At 41.1% G+C, this 12,549-nt stretch overlaps 1 protein-coding gene across 2 annotated transcripts in view; it reads left to right on the forward strand.

Moving 5' to 3' along the window:
• ME2 (malic enzyme 2) overlaps positions 1–12,549 on the forward strand; it is a 66,696-nt gene that overhangs the window by 19,844 nt on the left and 34,303 nt on the right. For both annotated transcript variants that reach the window (XM_023733952.1, XM_023733953.1), the window contains exon 3: positions 3,831–3,964. In XM_023733952.1, the coding sequence (XP_023589720.1) occupies positions 3,831–3,964 (134 nt within the window). The remainder of the gene's footprint in view (positions 1–3,830; positions 3,965–12,549) is intronic.

The following is a 12,549-nucleotide window of genomic DNA, read 5'->3' on the forward strand; positions in this document are numbered from 1 at the left end:
CAGTGAAACCTTGTGTGACCAACTCATTTATCTTCAGCAGTAAGGATAGGGATAGCAGTTTTAAATGAAATACATAGTTCATTTAAACATAAATAGCAGTTTTACTCTAGTGATTTCCTGGAGTTGGAAAAAGGAAGCAAGGGTGACACTTTGGTTTCACTTTATATTTCTTAAAGCCCGTTGCCTTAGAGTCAGTTACGACTCATAGCAACCCTATAGGACAAAGTAGAACTGCCTCATAGGGCTTCCAAGGAGCAGGTGGTGGATTAGAACTGCCGACCTTTTGGTTAGCAGTCGTAGCTCACTGTAGCTCTTAACCATGGATAAAATCTCATGAAGGGAAACATGAGACACGAAGGATTTAGTAATTTGAGTTTTATTCTCGCTGTTTTTTTTTTTTTTTTTTGATCAGTCTAGCTAAAGGTTTGTTGATTTTTTTTTTAAAAACTAACTTTTTGTTTCAGTGACTTTTTTTCATGTTGTTTTTCTAGTCTTCGTTTCATTTCTTTTCTCTCTAATCTTTCTTGTTTCCTTCTGCTATTTGCTTTGGGTTTAGTTTGCTCTTTTTCTAGTTTCTTAAGGTGGAAGGTTAGGTTATTGATTTGAGAACTTTCTGCTTTTTAAATATAAGCATTTGCAGCTATAAATTCCCTCTAAGTACTGCCTTTACTGCATCCCATAAGTTTTGGTATGTTGTGTTTTTGTTTTAATTCATCCCAAATTATTTTCTAATTTCCCTTGTAATTTCTTCTTTGAGCCATTGGTTATTTAGGAGTTGTTATTTAATTTCCGCATATTTGTGAAATCCCCAGATTTCCTTCTGTTATTGATTTTTAATTTTATTGCATTGTAATCGTAGAGCATACTTGTGAATTATTTCAATCCTTTTAAATTTAATGAGACTTGTTTTTTGGCCTAATACACAGTCTGTCCTGGAGAATATTCCATGTGTACTTGTGAAGAGTGTGTATTCTGCTATTGTTGGATGGAGTGTTCTGTGGATGTCAGTTCTGGTTGGTTTATATTGTTTATAGTGTTCAAGTCTTCTTTTTCCTTGTGGATCTTCTGTCTAGTTGTTCTATCCATTATTGAAAGTAGGGTATTGAAGTCTCCAACTATGATTGTCAAATTGCCTATTTCTCCTTTCACTATTGTCAGTTTTTGCTTCATGGATTCTGAGAGTCTTTTGTTAGGTACATATATGTTTATAATTGTTGTATCTTCTTGTAGATTGATCCTTTCATTATTAAAATCCTTCGTTTCTAGTAACAATTTTTATTTTAAAGTCTATTTTGTCTGTTATTAGAATTGCCACCTCAGCTCTTTTCTTACTGTTCGCATGGTACATCTTTTTCCATCCTTTTTCTTTCAACCCATTTGTGTATCACTTTTGAATCTAAAGTGTAAACTTCTTGGATGTGTAGATTGTTTTCCCATCAAATTTAGGAAGTTTTAGGCCATTAATTTCTTCTAATATTCTTCTGTCCCTTTCTCTCTCAGCTTTCTTTCTGGAACTCCCATTATGCATATGTTGGTACATTTGATGGTGTCCCACAGGTCTTCCAGGCTCTATTTGTATTTCTTCACTATTTTTTCTTTCTGTTTTTCAGACTGGATAATCTCAATTGGCCTCTTTAAATTTGCCAATTCTTTCTTCCACCTGCTCAAATCTGCTGTTGAGCCCCTCTAGTGAATTTTTTTACTTCAGTTATTGTATTTTTCAATCCTAGAATTTCTATTTATAATTTTCATCTCTTTATTGATATTCTCTATTTTGTGAGATAGTATTCTCATACTTGCCCTTAGTTCTTTAGGTATAGTGTCTTTTAGTTCATTGAAAATATTTAAAATAGCAGGTTTAAAGTCTTTGTCTAATAAGCCTAATGTCTGAGCCTCGTCAGGGCCTGCTTCTATTAACTACCTTTTTTCCCTAAGTATGGACCAGACTGCTCTGTTTCTTTTCATGTCTCATAATTTTTTGTTGAAAACTGGGCATTTAAAATAATATAATGTGGCAGTTCTGGAACTCAGATGCTTGCCTCTCCCAAGTTTTGTCATTGTTGTTACTTCTTGTTGCTTGTTTTGTGATTGAACTAATTCTTTAAAGTTTGTGTTCATGTCGTGTATGGCTAGGATTAATGTCTCTGCTTGGTTAGGTTAGTGATCAGCTAATGATTAGACAGAGATTTCCTTAAAGGCCTGAACCAGTGAGACTGCAGTCTTTGCCAAGCAGCTCTGTGTGCATGTTGGGGCACACCTTCAGCACTGGGTCAGGCAGTTTACAGCTACACTTCTTGATTGCCCAGGGCCTCAGGGTTAGCCAGAGATGAGAGCTTAGAGCCTTCTCAGGTCTTTCCTGGACATGCCCACAGCTCTACTCATGCACATGGCCTTCTAGATTCCTATGTCAGAGCTTTTCAAAACCCCCTGTGGATATCTCATTCCCTAGTTTTCCTTTTAAGCTTTTTGGTTAGCCTATTGTTTACCTCCATTGCTAACCTCCATTGTTATTCACCACCTCAGGCAGCTGCCATGTTAAATAATTGCCTTTGATTGTTTTCAACAAACACGTCTTGAGGAAAAGGCTGTTCACAGTGGACAAGCTAGGAATCAGGTCAAATAAAGGCAGCTTTGCAAATGGAGTCTTCCAGGGAACCAACAGGTCAAGTAATGACAGTTCCCTGGGAATGCTCCCTCCCGTGGCTACTAGGCTACTGATTTTCACAGTAATTGTTAGTTTTCAAGGCTACCTAGGAGCTGGGGGGGGGAGGAATGGTAATAGGGCAAGGTAAAATGCCATAAAACTTGCTGTTCTTACCAAGATTCCGCTGTTTTTCTTGAATAAATAATTCCTGGATTGCTGCAAGCCTTTGGTTAATTTCCAGAGTTGTGAAAAAGTTGATTCCGACAATTTTGCCAGTACTGTTCTTGCTTTTATTGAGGAAAAGATTTTTTTAAAGACCTTATTACTCTGCCTTTTCACTAACATCACCTCAATACAGAGAATTTAACTGACAGCTGAATACCACAAATCAGAAAAGATTTTCTTATGATACAGATTAATTTTTTTCTTAAGTATCGCTTGTCCTTCCTTGACTTTCCCTTTGTCAACTTCGTTCCTTTCTAGGGAGGTGGCCTCTGTTATCAGGTTGGTTTGTATTCTTTCAAAATGTATTCTGTTGATTTCATTTATAATATATGCATGCATGTGTGTAGTTTATTTTGTGTAGGTTTTCTAAACATAAATGGCATAACTGGGTGTTTTGATTTGCAACTTGCTTTTTTTTTCCTCTCTTAACAGTGTGTCTTGGAGATCTTTCTACTATATACTTATAGATACATTGATCACATTCTATTTTTAACTCTTACATGGTGTTGGTTTGAATGTACCATAGGTTCTTTAACTATTCCATAATTGATAGACTTGTAGTTAGTTTGTAACAACTAGAACTAGAAACAGTTATACAACTAATCTCTTTATATGTAAAGCTACTTTACTTCATATATGACTGTTTCTCTAGGATGGTTATCTAGAAATAGAATTGCTTGACTTAGAGTATGTGCATTAAAAAATTAAGTATACTTTAAAATTGTCTTCCAAAAAGCCTTAACCAGCTTATGCTCCCAGCAATGATATGTGAGAGTACTTCTTTTACCACACCCTCACCAATGTTGGATATTATCAATCTCATAAATTTTAGGAAATATGGGAAAAAATGGCAGAAAAAAATTGGTTTTTAAAAATTTACATTTAAACTAGATTTTAAAGGACAGCATCATTGTTAGTCCAGCAAGTAATAATTTTTAATCATTTTATTTTTCCTCTTTAGGGAATGGCATTTACATTACAGGAACGACAAATGCTTGGCCTTCAAGGACTTCTACCTCCCAAAATAGAGACACAAGATATTCAAGCCTTACGATTCAAAAGAAACTTGAAAAAAATGACTGACCCTTTGGAAAAGTAAGAGTTTATTAGATGTTTATTCTTTTATTGATGTTCTGATCAGCAAAATTGGGAGGGTTATGGTTATTGTGGCATGAGAAATATACAATGTCATAATGAAGTTTGTATTTTTGTCAGTTAACTGTTATTTTTACACTGGAGTTTGTGTTTCCTTCACTTTAGTAAATAATTCGCTTTTGTTCACTAGAGTAAAATTTAGCCAAAATCTGTTTTTTATGCTTAAAATTACAGAACAGTTCAGGTTTGAATGGAACTTTAGAAGCAAAGAATACCATCTAATTTGCACCCAGTTTATTCAACAACTTTTATTGAGCCCTGTCTTAGTTATCTAGTGCTGCTGTAACAGAAATACCACAAGTGGATGGCTTTAATAGAGATAAATTTATTCTCTCACAGTTTAGGAGGCTAGAACTCCAAATTCAGGGTGCCAGCTCTAGCAGAAGGCTTTCTTTCTCTGTTGGTTCTAGGAGAAGGTCCTTGTCATCAATCTTCCCCTGGTCTAAGAGCTTCTCAGCACAGGAACTCCAGGTCCAAAGGATGTGCTGTGTTCTCGGTGATGCTTTCTTGGTGGTATTAGGTCTTCCTGTCTCTCTGCTTGCTTCTCTCTTTTATATCTCAAAAGAGATAGACTCAAGATACAACCTAATCTGGCAACCAGTGTCACAAAACAATATGTGTATTGTGTTTAGTGAGAGACTAGTTTGCTCTGTAAACCTTCATCTAAAGTACAATAAAAAATTAAAAAAGACGTCCAGGGGGAAAAAAATGTAAAAAAAAAAAAAAGATACAACTTAATCTTGTAGATAGAGTCCTGCCTCATTAACATAATGCTTCTGATCCTGCATCATTAACATCATAGAGGTAGGATTTACCACACATGGGAAAATCACTTCAGATGACAAAATGGTGGACAATCACACAATACTGGGAACCGTGGCCTACCCAAGTTGACACACATTTTTAGGGGACACGATTCAATCCATAATAAGCACCTACTTTGTGTGTGCCACTGTACTAGCCACTGAGGTTATAAAGTGGGTAATAGGGTAACCATATAATATATCAACTAATCCATAACATTTTGGGGAATGAAAAAGAGGCATAACCAAACTGTCCCATGCAGACTAGAACATATAGTCACCCCAATACCAAACAGCCCTGCTTTCTAGGAGCTCATCAACAGAGAGTTACACTCTGTCATTGTAGTCTATACTGCAGTGTGTAGTACGATGAGAAAAAGATATGTGCAGGGTGTATCCTGAAGGAATAAAGAGGACACCTTGCCCCACATGGGGAATCAGATAAAGCTTCCTGGAAGATGTGATGCCTGAGCTGAATTTTTACAGTTCGTTGTAGGAAGCAGGCAAATAAAAGAGAGGGACAAGGTATTCTGGGTAGCATGTTCAGGATGAATACACAAATAAAAATATCTGTTGGGTTCGTTAAGTATTGGAGGTTATTGGTAACTAGTGAGTGATTTCTTTGATGTCATGAGGCCAACAGGAGATTGCAGTGAGCTGAGGCATGAATGGAGGGGGAGGAAAAGTAAACTACTCTTGCAAGAAGTTTAGGTAAGAGGGCACCTTAGGCTGGGTTCTCTAGAGAAGCAAAAGCAGTAAAGCATATAAATATGCATAGAGATTTGTACCAAGAAAATGGCTCAGGTGGTTGTAGAGGCTGGAATGTTCCAAGTCCATGGGTCAGACTGAATGCTTCTCCTGGCTCACAAGCTGCAGAGACCGACGAATCCCAAGATTGGCGGGTAAACTGCTAGCTCAGGTCCCAAGAACCAGAGGTCAGACGAACAGGAGCCAGCTGCAGGATCCAGAGTGAGCAAAAACCCACAGGTCTTGCCAGAAGGTCCACTTATATATTCAATGCAGGCCACACCCCCAAGAAAATTCCCTTTCAACTGATTGTCTACACACAGCAAATCCCATCATGGAGGTGATCACATTATATCAGATCCCCTCATGGAGGTGATTATATCATGATACAACTGCCAAACTATATCATAATTACCAGACCAGTGAGAATCATGTCCTAGCCAAGTTGACACACAACCTTAATGATCACAGCCCTCACCTCATCAACCTGGCAGCTGTACACATCTCCATAAACCATACATAATGTCTGAATAAAGACAAAGTTATACTTGCACCTAACATGATACAGCTAACATGCGTACAACCAAAAATGTGCTGGCCCTGTTTATATCTTGTATTTTATAAGTGAAAAATACAAAAATATTTGATGCACACATACAAGGAAAAAATACTCATAACAATCATAGGCCTCATTTTTGCAACTGGTCACGTGGTCGTAACGTATTTAAAACTACCTTCTACCACCTGTTCCATGTTCCCTTTGCCTTCAGCAAGCACCTCAGCTGGTCATGGTTCTTTGCCTGGAGGGGTGACCCAAACCTTCATTCCTGAAGGGTCTGGGCCATTAGTACTCACGTTGGAATTGGGTTGCTGTAGTTTTCCATTGACTTTAATCACAAGGCACGGTAGTATTAAGAGATGTTGTAAGGGATCTACTGCATTCCAGACATACTTTTCTTTACCTTCATTATGTAATATCAGTCCAATTTCTTCTTGGTAATCAGGATGAACTACACCAGCCAATATGGTAAGTCCCTTCTTTGCCTGTTGATCCAGAGGCATAAAGAGCCCAAAATAGCCGGGTGGCATTCTTAACTTCCAGTTCAATGGAATAAGTGATGTATCTCCAGATGAGAGCATTCCTCCCTTTGGCACTAAGACCTCTAGACCTGCAGAGCATAGGGTCATGGGGACAGGAAGCAGAAATTTTGCGCGTGAGTCACTAGGGGTAATGGGTAGTAGTGCCTCTCCCATTTCTACCCTGTGATTCCTGGACCCATGAATCCTGGCTATGGTAGAAACATATTTTGGACCTATATCGGACACCGGTTTAGAGCATATACAGCTGCATCTAGAACACCGGCCTAACCCTCCAAGGTATTGTCACCTAGCTGGCACCATAATGGTGTCTTTAGAAGGCCATTCCATTGTTCTATCAAGCCAGCTGTTTCAGGATGCTGGGGAATGTGGGAAGACCAGTGAATTCCATGAGCGTGGGCCCATTGCCAGACTTCATTTGTTGTAAAGTAAGTCCTTTGATCTGAGGCGATGCTCTGTGGGATACCATGATGGTGGATAAGGCATTCTATAAGTCCACCGATGGTAGTTTTGGCAGAAGCATTGTGTGCAGGGAAGGCAAATCCATGTCCAGAGCATCTATTCCAATAAGAACAAAACACTCCTTTCCATGATGGAAGCAGTCCAATGTAATCAACCTACCACTAGGTTGTTGGCTGATGAACTCGAGGAATGGTGCCATACTGGGGACTCAGTGCTGGTCTCTGCTGCTGGCAGATTGGGTACTCAGCAGTGGCTGTAGCCAAGTTGGCCTTGGTGGGTGGAAGTCCATGTTGCTGAGCTCATGCATAACCTCCATCCCTGCTACCATGGCTGCTTTGTTCATGAGCCCATTGGGCAGTGGCAGGAGTGGCTAGGGAAAGAGGATGACTGGTTTCCACAGAACGCGTCATCCTATCCACTTGATAGTTAAAATCCTCCTCTGCTGAGGCCACCCTTTGGTGAGCATTCACATGAGATACAAATATCTTCACTTCTTTGGCCCATTCAGAGAGGTCTGTCCACATACCTCTTCCCCATACCTCCTTGTCTCCAGTTTTACAATCATGTTCCTTCCAAGTCCCTTACCGTCCAGCCAAACCGTTGGCCACAACCTATGAATCAGTATACAGTCGTACATCTGGCCATTTTTGCTTCCAAGCAAAGTGAACAACCAGGTGCACTGCTTGAAGTTCTGCCCATTAGGAGGATTTCCCTTCACTGCTGTCCTTCAGGAAGGTCCTAGAAAGGGGCTGTGGTGCTGCTGCTGTCCACTTTCAAGTGGTGCCTGCATATCGTGCAAAACCATCTGTAAACCAGGCACAGGTTTTCTCTTCCTCAGTCAGTTGATCATAACGAACTCCCGATGAGGTCATAGGTGCAGCCTGGAAGATGGAAGGTAATGTGACAGGAGTGGAGACCGTGGGAATTTGGGCCACTTCCTCATGCAACTTACTTGTGCCTTCGGTCCTTCTCAGGCCCGATCTCGTATATACTATTTCCATTTAATGATGGAGTGCTGCTGTGCTTGTCCAACTTTATGGCTCTGTGGGTCAGACAACACCCAGTTCATGAGGGGCAGCTCAGGCCACATGGTGACTTGGTGGCCCATGGTTAAGCATTCAGTCTCTTCTAAGGCCCAGTAACAAGCCAAAACCTGTTTTTCAAAACAAGAGTAGTTATCTGCAAAGTATGGCAGAGTTTTACTCCAAAATCCTAAGGGTCTGCACTGCGATTTACTAATAGAGGCCTGCCAAAGATGCCAAACAGCATCTCTATCTGCCACTGCTACTTCAGGAACCATTGGATCAGCCAGATCATATGGCCCAAGTGGTAGAGTGGCTTGCATGGCAGCCTGAACCTGTTGCATAGCCTTCTCTTGTTCTGAGCCCCTCTCAAAACTAGCAGCTTTTCGAGTCATTTGATAAATGGGCTGGAGTAGGACACCCAAATGAGGGGTATGCTGCCTCCAAAATCCAAAGAAGCACACTAGGCATTTTGTCTCCTTTTTAGTTGTGGGAGGCACCAGATGCAATAACTTAACCTTCCCTTTATTTTTTTCCTATAAATATGTTATGATCCTTTATTTTAAAAAATTTTTTTTGTTGTAGTTTAAATGAAGTTTACATTTCAAGTTAGTCTTCCATACAAAAATTTATACATACACTGTTATGTGACCCTAATTGCTCTCCCCATACTGTGACAGCACATGCCTCCTTTCCACCCGATTCCCCATGTCCATTCAGCCAGCTCCTAACCGTCTCTGCCTTCCCATCTCACCTCCAGACAGAAGCTGCCCATTTAGTCTGTTGTGTCTACTTGAGCCAAGAGGCACACTCCTCACAAGTATCACTTTATGTGCCACAGTCCAGTCCAATCCCTGTCTGAAGAGTTGGCCTTGGAAATTGTTTTAGTTCTGAACTTACCCTTCGTTTTAGAAGGAATATTTCAACATGCCCCACACCACTGGACCCCTAGAAATTTCACTGAGTTGGAAGGCGCCTGAGTTTTTGTTGGATTAATTTCCTACCCTCTAGCACGCAAATGTTTTACTAATAAGTCCAGAGTCGTTGACACGTCTTCTTTACTAGATCCAGTCAGCATAATATCTTCAATGTAATGGACCAGAGTGACGTCTTGTGGAAGGGAAAGGCAGTCAAGGTCCCTGCGGACTGAATTATGATATAGGGCTGGAGAGTTACTATAGCTCTGAGGTAAGGGAGGACACCGAAGGTGTATTGCTGGCCTTGTCAGCTGAAGGCAAACTGCTTCTGGTGGTCCTTCGATACAGGTATGGAGGAAAAGGCATTAGCCAGATCACTAGCTGCATACGAGGTAACATGTATTAATTTGCTCAAGCAGTGAAACTACATCTGGAACAGCAGCTGCAACTGGAGTCAGCATCTGAATGAATTTTCAATAATCTGCTGTCATTCTCCCAGATCCATCTGTTTTTTGCACAGGCTGAGTTCAGTGGGGATATGGTGGGAATCATCCTTCAAGTCCTTGATAGTAGCAGTAATCTCTGCAATCCCTCAAGGAATGCTGTATTGCTTTTGGCTTACTGTTTTTCTAGGTAGGGGCAGTTTTAATGGCTTCCACTTGGCTTTTTCTACCATAATAGCCCTTACTCCACTTGTCAGGGACCCAGTGTGGGGGTTTCACCAGTTACTGGGTATATCTATTCCAATTATACATTCTGGAACTGGGGAAATCACTACAAAATGTGTTTGGGGACCCACTGGACATACTGTAAGACACACATTAGTTAAGACTTCATTAATAACCTGACCTCCATATGCCCCCTCTTTGACTGGTGGGCCACAGTGACATTTTTGGTCTCCTGGATTAGTTTCAGTTCAGAGCCAGTATCCAGTCATCCTTGAAAAATCTGATTATTTCCTTTTCCCCAGTGAACAGTCACTCTTGTAAAAGCCCATAGATCCTTTGGGGAAGGCTGGGAGAAAGATTAACAGTATAAATTTTTGGCAGTGTAGTGGAGTCCTTCCTCTCCCCTTCATTCAAAGGGTTGTGGGTCTGTAACTCTCTCAAGTCTGGGAATTAAGTGGCCATGACTCTATTCTGGCGATTCAAGTTAGACTGCTGTTCACTCGACCTATAATTCTTCCACTTGTACAGATCAAGTAGATAGTAGATTTCCTATTTATTTCATTCCTGGGGACACCATGACTAAGTAGCCAATGCCATAAGTCTATACAAGTCAGACTATTCTGATTACTGATTCAACTCCACTGTCTGTTGTGGTAACCATGCCCACCCTGTCTTTGTTGATTGAGTGCTGCCACTTGGCCCCTACCACGGGCTCCATCCAGCCCCACTGTAGTTCCCGTTCCTGTCACGTCGATTCCAACTCATAGCAACTCTATAGGATAGGGTAGAACTGCCCCATTGGTTTTCCAAGGAGTGGCTGGTAGATACAGACTGCCAACTTTTTGGTTAGTAACTGAGCTGTTAACCACTGCACCACCAGGGCTCCATTGTAGTTAGGTGTCTTAATTCAGTTAGGGCAGTTCCCACTGTCAGATCTAACTTATATAAAATAGCAATCACAGCTGTCCTCAAGGATGTTGGAGCTCCCTTGTGGTAAGAGGTGTGTCCTCTGGGCACTCCATGTGTGGGTCTGTGGCTCTAACCTGATATATCCACTCTAACATGCCAGTTTTCCTAAGCCTTTGGATACCTTCTTCTACAGGATACCAAGGTAGGTCTGGTACTTCAGCTTGATACAGTGTAGGCCACTGCGTAATCCATGCTTCAGCGACCTAACCAAATACACTATTATATCCTTTCCTAACCTCTCGCACTGAAACATTGAATGAAGAATCTGTGCTTAGTGGGCCCATATCAATAAACTCAGACTGATACTTCTTTATGTTCCTTGCATCATTATCCCACACCCTTAATAGCCATTCCCATACATACTCCCCAGGTTTCTGTTTGTACATATTAGAAAAGTCAAGCAGTTCTTTTGGAGTGTGGTGTACCTCTTCCCAGGTCACACTTTGTACTTCACCTTTTGGGACTCGCTGGGACTTAAGTCTAGTCATAGGTCTAGAAGCCAAAATGGGTGGTGGGGGGTGTGTTTTGAGAACATTCAGCATTGTCTTGTAAGGCATCTGCCTCAGGTGATGCCCCAGGCAATGATTCATACAAAGGCTTTTCAGACATGGCTGGGTTAATCTCATCGGATGGAGGTAGAGGGGCTAATGGTTTTACTGGAGAAGGTGGCTTAGCAGACAAAGATGGAGTAATCTCTTTAGGTGGGAGTGAGAGGGCTGGTTCTGTTAGCAGGAGTGATTCAATGGAATTTAGGGGCTTGCTGTCCCCAGCTTCCTGATTATCTGCCATACATCCCCATCCCAAGTTTCAGGATCCTATTTCTTCCCAATCTATTTCCTGGCTTTAACTTCAAACACTGCTCAACCTTGGGAATTCAGCTGGCCTTGTAATTCAGCCACTTTTATGATAAGACTGTGGTTTTTGTTTGGTTTTCAATGGTATCAGTTCTGTTAACTGCAAGAAATAAGGCTTTCTTTCAAGGAACAAGTGGAAACTTTGAGGTTGTTTATGCAGCGCTCGAGCTTTGACTCTGAAGCTCAGAGCTCATCTCTTTCTTTCACCACTTTGTCTAGCAAAAGTAGAACCAATCAGCTTCCTTATACTTCTCATTGTGACAAAATTGTAGAAAGGTATCAAACATGTGATCACCCAGAGCCTCGCCTCTCACCAATACCTGATCTATTGGTAGTGATGTTTTGCTTATTTCTGTTGCCATCTCACGCCATGGATTAGCAGTGCCCTCTTTACTACTGGAGGCAGAGTCTTCAACATCTTTTAAGACTAAGCAGACACGAGAACCAATTTAGAAAACTCATCCGTACAATTTTGTTTCTCTGGAACGACTCTTGGTACCAAATGTCTTAGGCTGGGTTCTCTAATGAAGCAGAAGCAGTAAAGGATATAAATATACATAGAGATTTATATCAAGGATATGACTCACACGGTTGTACAGGCTGGAAAGTCCGAAGTCCATGGGTCAAACTGGAGGCTTCTCCTGGCTCATAAGCTGCGGAGACTGAATCTTGGGATTGACAGACAAGACGGCAGCAGGTAGGCTGTTAGCACAAGTCCCAAGAACCAGAGGTCAGACAAATAGGAGCCAGCTGCAAGATCCAGATCAAGCAAAAGCCCACGAGCCTTGTGAGAAAGTTCACCTATATTGGATGCAGGCCACACTGCCAAGGAAAATCCCTTTCAACTGATTGGCTTGTCACAGCAGAACCCATCACGGAGGTGATCACATATCAGATCTCATCATGGAGCTGATTACATCATTATACAACTGCCAAACTACGTCTTAACTGCCAGACTGCTGGGAATCATGGCCAGTCAAGTTGA

The sequence above is a fragment of the Trichechus manatus genome, unplaced genomic scaffold (assembly GCF_000243295.1).
Source record: "Trichechus manatus latirostris isolate Lorelei unplaced genomic scaffold, TriManLat1.0 scaffold00063, whole genome shotgun sequence".
NCBI lineage: Eukaryota > Metazoa > Chordata > Mammalia > Sirenia > Trichechidae > Trichechus > Trichechus manatus.